Source organism: Phoca vitulina, unplaced genomic scaffold (assembly GCF_004348235.1).
Source record: "Phoca vitulina isolate PV1807 unplaced genomic scaffold, GSC_HSeal_1.0 scaffold23, whole genome shotgun sequence".
NCBI lineage: Eukaryota > Metazoa > Chordata > Mammalia > Carnivora > Phocidae > Phoca > Phoca vitulina.
In genome coordinates this window covers 28,646,969-28,658,065 of record NW_022589726.1, presented here as the reverse complement: position 1 = coordinate 28,658,065, position 11,097 = coordinate 28,646,969, and the positions used below count along the sequence as shown (strand labels likewise).

At 34.3% G+C, this 11,097-nt stretch overlaps 1 protein-coding gene across 3 annotated transcripts in view; it reads left to right on the top strand.

Moving 5' to 3' along the window:
- CNTN1 (contactin 1) overlaps window positions 1–11,097 on the top strand; it is a 362,269-nt gene that overhangs the window by 192,519 nt on the left and 158,653 nt on the right. For all 3 annotated transcript variants that reach the window (XM_032420205.1, XM_032420204.1, XM_032420206.1), the window contains 2 exons: window positions 5,013–5,120; window positions 6,521–6,553. In XM_032420205.1, the coding sequence (XP_032276096.1) occupies window positions 5,060–5,120; window positions 6,521–6,553 (94 nt within the window). In that variant the 5' untranslated portion in view covers window positions 5,013–5,059. Of the gene's footprint in view, window positions 1–5,012; window positions 5,121–6,520; window positions 6,554–11,097 lie in introns of those variants that run through there.

The window sequence follows — 11,097 nt, the reverse complement described above, 5'->3', positions numbered from 1 at the left end:
TCTTTCTTTCTTTCTTTCTTTCTTTCTTTCTTTCTTTCTTTCTTTCTCTTTTCTTTTCTTTTCTTTTCTTTTCTTTCTATTTTTTCTTTCTTCTTCCTTCTTTCTTCCCTGAAATCAAGAGTCCCATGTTCCACCGACTGAGCCAGCCAGGTACCCCATCTTCCTTTTAATGAAAAGAACTCATCCTAATTAGTGTACATAACTCAGTGAGAGGAAATAGGACCTAACAGATTAAGAAAATGCTCAAATGTACATTTTTTAAACAAACTTTAGAGGACATAAACAATGTGTACGGGTTTCAATAATTTTCGTTTAGGTCTGCCTTTAGATATGAATGATACTATACATCATAGAAATGAAAAGCTAAAAATCTTTCCATAGATCATTTAATTGATTTCCCTGCCTCCTAAAGGAATTTTTTCCATTTACCTATTTCTTTTTCTTCCTGCTTAGTAAAAGAAATAAAATAAAATTAATATTAAGAGTCTAGAAAATACAATTTATACAAACCTATAGTTCCACCTTCCCACCTATGTCCAAGAAAAAGAAACTGGTCATAAATTGATCCTGGCATTTAAAACATAACTGTTATTTTTCCTCAGTTAAGAATATTTTTAAATATTTCCTGATGCTAATTTGACCCATTTCCACTATATTTTTTCTGTTTCTCTAAAAGTTGAGAATTCACTCAGGTCAACCCACAGTCCTGGGATGGAGCCCCTGCTCAGCAGGAAGCCTGCTTCTCCCTCTGCCACTCCCCCTGCTTCCGTTCCCTCTCTTGCTGTGTCTCTCTCTGTCAAATAAATAAATAAAAATAAAAATAAATAAAAAATAAATAAAATTTGAGAATACAACTCAACTTTTTTTTTTTAGAAATAATTGTTTCTTGATTGATTTTTCAATTTAGAATAATCGACATACCAAAAGGGAAAATGTGTTTATCCTGGCCTATGTAGTACCACTAAATATTTTTACTAGTCTCTGCAAATGCTAGGATTCTGGCAAATCAGGAGGGTAAATATGGTCTTAAAATTCATCACAACTGAAAAAAATAAGTAGGATCCCATGTTGGTTTTTTTTTTCCCCACATCATTATGATGCAGGCAATTAGTACCATTTTATTTTTGCTATTTAAGAAAATGTTTAAATATACTTATATATTGAGCATTGTGACATTAGGTATTTTCTTTTCAGAATTGTTTTCATATTCTATCTTAATTTAGATTTTACATTCAACTCTATGTCATGAGATTTTTCACCATTATTATATGTTATTTGAAAACATGAGTTAATATCTTTCAAAGTTGGAATTCTATTATGTCCCAATTGAAGAGGTCCCTTTTTAGTGCCTTGGGACATGTTGCTCTCAAGGAGTTACAGAAAGAAGTGGTTGGGTTCTGAAGTCACCAAATGACTCAAACCTAACTAAGTCATATGTCCTGGCTACCATAATCAGATCCATTCCCACTATGATGTATTTTACAGTGCTTTTAGTTAAAATAATTAAAAGTTTTCAAGTTTAGTAACATGTAGGTCTAAACAACTATTCCATCACACTGATTTTTGTACACATCTGTGTTCCCATTGATCTACAAACTTCTTATGGGCAAGCCAACTATCTCTTTCTTTCTGATTCCTCTATCTCTATGCTTGTTCACAGAGATGGATGTACCACAGATAATGAAGCTTAAGTTGTGGGGTACCTCCCTTATATGAGACTATTCCAAGGCCCTGCTGGGCAAAGCCTCACCAGTATAATTACATGATGCTGTGTTTTTGCAAAATTTATAAAAGCAAGGTATTGTAATTAGATTACTGCATAGTTTTGTGGCTTAGTTTACCTCAGTAATTTTTGTCTTCTTCTCCTTTTTAAATACGGCTCCCCAACTTTTAAAGATAAGGCCCCACAAAACCTAGATTCTCCCTTGCTGACACATAAGGATCTTATTTACTTTTACTTTTTGTTGAATGAATAAATGAAAAAAGGGAAGGAGAGGAAGATGGATGATGTGTTATTAGTCAATATATTTTAGTTTTGAAAAAATTAACATTTCTGGCAAAAAAATTTCCACAAGCTACCAACAGGAAATCCTAATATACCACTTTTGTATGATGTCTATAAGTTTACAAAGCTCTCCTTCTATTTTCAATGACAGCCTAGCTGGATATAGTATTCTTGGCTGCATATTTTTCTCATTTAGTGCTCTGAATATATCATGCCAGTCCTTTCTGGCCTGCCAGGTCTCTGTGGATAGGGCTGTTGCCAATCTAATGTTTCTAGCATTGTAGGTTACAGATCTCTTGTCCTGAGCTGCTTTCAGGATTTTCTCTTTGTCTCTGAGACTCGTAAGTTTTACTATTAGATGTCAGGCTATTGATCTATTTTTACTGATTTTGAGGGGGGTTCTCTGTGCCTCCTGGATTTTGATGCCTGTTTCCTTCCCCAAATTAGGGAAGTTCTCTGCTATAATTTGCTCCGATATACCGTCTGTCCCTCTCTCCCTTTCTTCTTCATCTGGGATCCCAATTATTCTAATATTGTTTCGTCTTATGGTATCACTTATCTCTCGAATTCTGCCCTCGTGATCCAGTGGTTGTTTATCTCTCTTTTTCTCAGCTTCATTATTTTCCATCATTTGGTCTTCTATATCACTAATTCACTCTTCTGCCTCATTTATCCTAGCAGTTAGAGCCTCCATTTTTGATTACACTTCATTAATAGCCTTTTTGATTTTGACTTGGTTAGATTTTAGTTCTTTTATTTCTCCAGAAAGGGTTTCTCTAATGTCTTCCATGCTTTTTTCAAGCCCAGCTAGTATCTTTAAAATCATCATTCTGAACTCTACTTCCGACATCTTACTAATGTCCGTATTGATTAGGTCCCTGGCAGTCGGTACTACCTCTTGTTCTTTTTTTTGAGGTGATTTTTTCCATCTTGTCATTTTGTCCAGAGGAGAATAGATGAATGAGAGAACAAAATGCTAACACGGTAACAACGTCCCCAGAAAATATACACTAAACAAATCAGAAGAGACCTGAGACTGGGGGAAAAGAAAGGGAAAGAAAGAAAAAAGAAAAAAAAAAGAAAAAGAAAAAGATAAAAACAAACAAAAACAAAAACAAAAAACAGAATATGATCAAATATGATCAGGCTGGTGCACAGATCAGTGCCATGCACTAGATTTTGGGTGTATTTTGGCCTGTTAGAAGAAAGTGACTCCCAGAATTTTAAAGAAAGAAAAACTCATATATGTACAAAAATAAGGGTTAATAAGATGAAAGGATGGAATATGACTGTAAACATGAAAATTATAAAAGATTTTATAAAAGGAATTGATAAGATAAGAAGTTGGTTGAAAAAAGAAAGAAGAGGATTTTAAAAAAAAAAGAAAAAAAGGGAGAGAATGTGATCAGGCAGGAGACTAGAACAAAGCCATACACTAGAGATTTAGGGTATATTTTGGTCTGTTAGAAGAAACTGTATCCCAAAATTTTAAAGAGAGAACAACTTATATATATATACTTATATATATATAACTTATATATATATATAACTACTATGAAGGGATAGAATATGATTCTAAAAATGAAAAAAAAGATTTTTTTAAAAAAGGGATTGATAAGATGTTAGTTGGAAAACAGAAAAAGAAAAATTAAAAAAAGAAAAAGTTAAAAAAAAATTAACTTTGAAAGACTAAAGAATCATGGGAAAAAAAGCCATGGATTCTATGTGCAGTATTCCCCTAGCGCTGGAGTTCTGCCGTTCTCATTGATCAGTAAACTTGGTCTTGGCTGGCTGTTCTCGCTGATCTTTTGGGGGAGGGACCTGTTGCCGTTGTTCCCAAATGTCATTGCCGGAGGTGGAATTGCCCCACCCTTGCTGGGTCTGGGCTAAGTAATCTGCTCAGGTTTGCAATCGGGAGTTTTTGTTCCCTGCAAGCTTTCCCTACAGCTTTGGAGGGCGAGAATGAAAATGGCGGCCTCCCACTCTCCGACCTGGAGGAGCCAAGAACTTGGGGCCCCACTCCTCAGTGCACCCCCAGAGAAAAGCAGTCAATCACTCCTGTCTCCCCAGTCTCCGGCCGCACTCCATGCTCATCCGGCCTGTGACCCAGCATTTCTATCTCTGGCACCTGACCCCGTGTGGAGTCTCCAAACCCAGCAGAACCCTGTGGTGCCCTCCCGTGCCACTCCTCCCAGGGGAGGAAGAGGAATCTCCCTGGATCTGCCGCTTGTTGGGTCCCTGCTGGAGGAGCAGTGGCCCGACTATGCCACGGATCATGGTTTATGGCAACCCCGAGCTGAGAGCCTGCGCCTCGGCTCCGTCTCTGCAGCCGGCTTCCCTGCTCTGATACCTGGGAGCTCTGCCGCACTCAGGCACCCCTGGTCTTTCTGTGACAGCGAGGGTCCTGAGACCACACTGTCCCACGAGGGTTCCACCCGCCCTGCTTAGCCACTGGAGCCACGTCCCTTAGTGGAGCTGACTTCTCAAAGTTCCGATTTTGTGCTCTGCTCTACAAAGCTCTTATACAAACATATCTTTAATTGAATCTTCCTACCAGCCCTTCAGTTAAATATGATCTTCAATTAAATTGATCGATATGGAAATGTTTGCAACTATGCCGTTTGTAGAAAAAAATACTGTTATGATCAATTGTTAGAGTTAAAAACTAGAACACACCAATTGAGTGACTTGCTCATGTTCCTACAGCGTCAATCCTGGAGGCAGCTGATAACCCTCTGATATTGATTGACTGATTGATCACAAGATCAATTGTGATCAATTGATTGATTGATTGATCACAAGATTGATTACCAAGTCTATTGTTTCATAAAACATGGTGCTTACAAATATATTTAAATAAGCTAAAACTTATTCTATAAACAAGAAACATAAAATAAAATTGAATCAATAATATTGTTGACCCCAAATAATGAGCATTTACCTTTCCTTTTTTTTTTTCTATCCTATCCTTTTCCTTTCCTTTTTTTTTTTTCTGTTTTTGATGCAGGTGTTTATTATCCAGCTACCATAAAAACTAACCTTTATACATACAAGATGAAAATGTGGTTGCTCGTCAGTCACCTTGTGATAGTATCTTTTACAACTTGTTTATCAGGTAAGAAATATCCTTTGCATATTCTCCATGAATTATGTCAATATAATTAATATGTGTTATTCACTTTATTAAATCTGGTACATGAAGTTAAAATTAATATTTTTGACATTTGTGTCAGATATGTAAATTAATATATATTAAAGCTGACCCTATTTTTCTTTTTATTTTCAAGTAAAATTTCACAAGATTTAATCAGTCTTATGTAGTGGTAAGCTGGTAAATGTTTAAAAAATGGACTCTGGGAGAGAAAAATATCCCTGCTGTGTAGCATTCATCAGTTGCTGGGGAGTAAATATTCCTGCTATGGCCAATCTTGGCAAATTGACATAATTTAATGTGCTGTTGGAAAAGATATACAACAGCTTACCATTATATAGTATTTTCACCATATAGATACAGTATATTCAGGTAACCTCAATAGCTTAAATAAAAGAAAAATGTAGTAAAATAATTAGACAGTAATGGGTTTTAAACGTTTGTTACCTTTGTTTTTAATTTATTTATTTGTAAGTTGATATAATTTAATTTTTCTTACTGGCTGGTCAGTCTTGTGAAAAATAATTTTAAAATAATCTACAATGTGTTCAAGGACATTAAGAATAACAAAGTAGTTTTGAAAGTGCTCTAGTTTTAGGACAAATACTATAACTCTATCTTTCAAAGGCAATTAAGGATTCAGAAATATTTCCTACAGGGAGAGATGCATTATATTTTTATCTGAAAGCAGCATGTTTTCTAACAATCAATTTTTCTAACACTGTCATCTCAATTACCTTAGCTCAGTAAATACTTGTTGAGTTGTTAATTAAGTTCAAGACATAGATGGATCTTATCCTTCATGTATCAATCCTCATTGATTGTTTTAATGATGAACCTGCTAGGCATCCTATTACATTTCTTGTTTATTATTAAGGAAATAAAAATGCTATTTTATTTTGGTGGTAATTTTTATTATTATGACTTCAGAATTCATAAAATAATTTCATCAGTGCTTAAGAATTTTAATGACATTAAACTATATGGCTATAACCACAGGAGTTATACACACACACACACACACACAATTACATGCATATTTATATACATATTATACAAATATAATAAAGAAAACTTTGTGGTAGTTTTATTGTGGCTAAGTCTTATCTTTATGAATGAAATAAAACAATAACCTTATTAGTACTGAAAAATTCATCCTAATTCTATTGACCACAAATTTTAATGCAACTATAAAAATGCAAGACATGAAATAAATAGTTGCATACGTGATGATACATCAGCTGTAATAGTAAAGGGCTGCCAGTGTCATTTCATTAACTAGTATCTCCGTTATTTGATTGATGTTTGAGACCACAACTTGAAAGCTGCTTTGGGATTAAAATTGCTTTTTCTTTTATTTTTAGAGTTTACATGGTACAGAAGATATGGTCATGGAGGTAAGTTAATGAAAGGGTAAATTTTAAAAAATAGTTTTTCTCAAATGAACCATATTTCATCTCTACTTTAAGCTATTAACTCTCTAAACTTAAAGGCAAATGGTTAATGTTAGATCACTTGGAGATTTTGTAAGATGGTTTATCTGGGGTCACAAGACAAGTTGTTTGATTGCCAGAATGAATTGAATGTATACACCAAAAACAAATATGCTATTAGAGGATTGTAGCAGATAGAAAATATTCCATGTGGCCTATATTTTTTCCTGCATGCTTTGTAACAATTCTATGCTATTAAATTTTGAAGCAATATTTTAAATATTGTAAACACCTAACTTACTTTGGAAAGCCTCTTGCTTTGCTGAAAGAGATAGAACTAAAGTTAGTGACCTCAGAACCTTAAGATTCAGTTACTTAGGATTCCAAAGATGTTGCAGAATTTATTGTTTATGATTTATTACATATAACTGTTAATTCTGCTAGTTTAGATTCTACTTCAACCACTGAACATTTCTTGCCAGAAATAGAGGCAACCTGTAGGAGAAGGCTTCTTCCTTGCCTCTCCCAGCTTTGAGTAGCCTTGGACTTTCCTTGACTTGTGGCATCATGACTCCAACGTCCACCTCCATCTTCATATGTATGTCTTCCTCCCGTGTCTGCCTCTGTGTCTGAATTTACCTCTTTTTAAGTTTGCCAGTCATACTGGATTAGGGCCCACCTAATAACCTCATTTTAACTTGATTACTTCTATAAACATCCTTTTTCCAAATATGGTCCCATTCTGATGTACCAGGGATTAGGACTTCAACATATCTTTTGTGGGGGCACAATTCAACCAATAATATTAAACTAAGAGAAAAGTATTGTGAATCTCTGAGGAGGGAAGAATTGTAAAATATCCAAAAATTACCAAACTTTTTTGATCACCCAGCTAATTGTTACTAAGAAAAAAAAAAAAACTCATGTATGCTGATTGACATCAAGTTAAATTCATAACTGCTACCTTCAAGTGAACAGCTGGTACTGCCCAGCAAACATACTCCACTTCTCCAATGAATTCATTTTCTTATTTTCCTAGATCATGTCATAGTTGCTCCCCTCCCTTCAAAACTCGACAGCTTCTTGCCATCCTTACTTTGCTTCCTGTTACACAGAGGTATTAGAGACAACCTGAAGATAATTTCCACAAATTCATGCTACTACATTTACTCTCCTCCTACATCTATGCTCATACACTCCATCTTCCTGCTCGTCTCATACATGATGTCATCATACTAAACCCTACACTTGTACTTGTCCCATCCCATCTGGTTTATTTATGTTCATTGCTCCAGCAATTGCCCCCTGTGTCTCCTCATCATCAGTTTCTCCCTCTACTGGATTATTGCTGTCAACATACAGTTACATATACAAATACATATAATTTCTCTCATTTAAAGAATCATTTATCTGCAAACCCCACACCCTATAGCTAATATCCTACTTATATATTCTTCTTTTCAGTATTATTACTAAAAAAAAAAAAAAAACTATGCTTTCTGTCTCAATTCTCTGACCCGTATTTTCCTTTGAACCTACTGCAATCAGACTTTCACACCAGCATTCAACCAAGATGCCTTGTCCATGTCACCAGTGATGTATATATTGTGAACCCAATAGTCAACTCTCAGGCTTTCTACTTGACCTATTGGAAACAGTGCTGCAGTTGCAGATATTACGTGTAGACCTAACATCTATAGGTGAAAGAGGTGTATTTTTTTCTCATATCTATTTCTTTTTAAAAGCAAGAGACCTCTCAATAGATCTCTAAACACCTCAATGTCCAGAGTTGGGTCACGAATTTACCACCAAGCTTGTCGTAGGAAGGAGTAATGGCATTAATGATAGTCAACCTGTACTTCTGAGTCATGGGAGGGAAGATTTGATCCTTGAGCATATCTGACATTTATCATCAGGGTAGAAGGGGAGGACTGGCACTGGTGAGTCAAGAAACAATATCTGCCACACCACTTAGGTGAGTTGAAATTAAGGTTTTTTGTTTTTTTTTTTCACTAATGAATGGGAGAGTTCTATCCAATGTATTATCTTGGATATATAATAGTTTTTAACTATTACTACATAATAATCTTAATAGCCTAGGTGACTAGCTTTTAAGTAAAATATATGCATTAAGAATACATAGATATTCTTAGTTTGAAAAATAAAGTACACCAAGGCTTATTAAAAAAATCATCAAACCTAACTCCACTCTTTTCCACATTTCTTAAAAATTTCTTCCCTTTTTATTTTTTGGATTGTATGAAATCAACATGTATCCTATTGAGATAAAAGAATGAATACAACTAAGTTCCATATAGTGAACATGTAATGTTCAGATATTTAATTCATAACTAAATATTTGAGATTAAATATTTATTTTAGATGCTTTTCTCAGTTATGGTCTTTTTTACTTTAATAATAAGATACAGCTATCTCAGGACCAACTTTAACTGAGGCTAACCTAAAATGAAAATAAATATCTCTTTAATTCCTTTGTAATTTAGTGACAAAAACAATAAGGGGAAGAGGTAAATTAGCAGTATAATCCTTATTCTATAGGAATTAGAGTATGACATAATCTTTAATTTATACAATGGGATTATCATATGACGATAATATTCAAAGCTAATATCAAGGAAAATTAAAATTCTGAAGAGAGAGCTGATACGGAATTTCCTGTGTCTTCATAGTACTTATACCCAAATTTTCATGATTTTTTTAAATTAGCATTATTTTCATTCATAAAGCATTATTCTATCTCTAATTATGACTGAGATTTTATAGCATTCACTAGCTTATCATTATTTTGTGATACAGTCACTGTTATCAATTAAAATAGACTAGAGATAGCCTGAGGAGGCAAACTGATAAAAGTAGGCGCACCAACTGGAGCATGCTACATAGTGGGGTATACGTGAAGTAGGTATGGCAAGATGCCTAGACAGTTAAGGAAAACACTGTGTAGAGGCTTTAGCAGTGGACCTTAGGGCAAGGAGGTGGCTGCTATCAAGAGACTTCATAGGCTCTTGGGCAGTAAAGCCATGCAAAGGGAAATTTAGTAAACCTTTCTGCTAACCTGACCCCAGTCTTTGTTCTAACAGTTTGATTGCTACAAGTTCTTCAAACCAATTCCTTTATATTTTAGTTATGGCAAATTACTGCAATATTATATATTACCCATGACCCTAAAGGATTAGGGTATCCAAGTATTCAAAGCCCAAGCTCTAAACATCCTTGTTCTCTTACTAGTGGGGAATGGTTGACAGTGAAGACAGGAGGAAAAATGATTCTTTGAGTCAATTTAAATACTGTCTCACTTAGAGAATTTATTGTATTTCAAGAGGCTTGTAACCCTCACCATCCCATAATCATTGTAACATTGTAAATATTGTAAAAATCCCAGTATTAGACTCTATTCAAAATTTTTTGCCATTGCTTTTTTTTCTAATAGTTCTTTTCCTGTGACTCTTCTTATAACATACTTATGTAGAAGTATGTTTTTATAACTAACAGATTGAGATGACATATTACGGAATGAGAAATAGAATTTGTTTCAAAATAGATATAAAATGAATTAAAAAAATCTCTCAAGTACAAGTCATAATTATACTTTCAATTTTCAAAAATAAAATAGAATAGCAAGATTACAGTGGACCATCTCCACATAGTGAGAGGTGAAGTAATCCCATTTTAAATAATAAAACTGATTATGTTAATGATGGAACTGAGAATGGTACAGAAAAAAGCAGTAGTTTTTGCCTGTCATTTACATTTGTAAATTTGACAACAAATAATCCTATATGATTTCATTCTTTCTTGTTAATCTTCATGATTAAATTTAAGAAATGAACTTACTTCTCCAGAAGACTACCATTATGTGGTAGAAAACTGGTGAATTTGCATTAAGAGCAGATCAAAAGAAAGAGTGATTTGAAATGCTGTCTTTAATTAGCTTGAGAAGCCATCTATAATTTTGTGCTCCTTTTTAGAAGAATCTACCCAGTAAGAAAAAGGACACGTATTTAAAAAGTAATCTTATTTTTCTGAAACATAATACCTATTTCTTGTTCCATGTGCCCTGTAACCCCATAATACATCCAAAGCACCATAATTTATCATCTAATTACTTCCACAGCTGTAGAAAAAAAGCAGTAAGATGGACATATTTTCTGTTGGCTGAGAGTATAATGGTTGCATTAATGAATCCTTTTCTGAGCCTTGTATTCTCCCAGAAATTTATTTTCTCCTCACCCGAGTGCCCTAGCTGAGAGAACAGAGTGATGAGCTCAGATACTCTTCAAGGGGGTTATGAGGATAACATTCAGAGGTTCACTGAGCATGCCCAGGCAATTCAAAAGCTTGTTTTGAGTAATTTATCTTTCAAGGGCCCAAATATATTCCCCAAATAAAATATATGCAGTAATTGCTAAACCATCTAATGGAATACATTCTTTTATTTAGGCCTGAACATTTTACAAAAGCATGAAACATATTTGTAAAATAATACC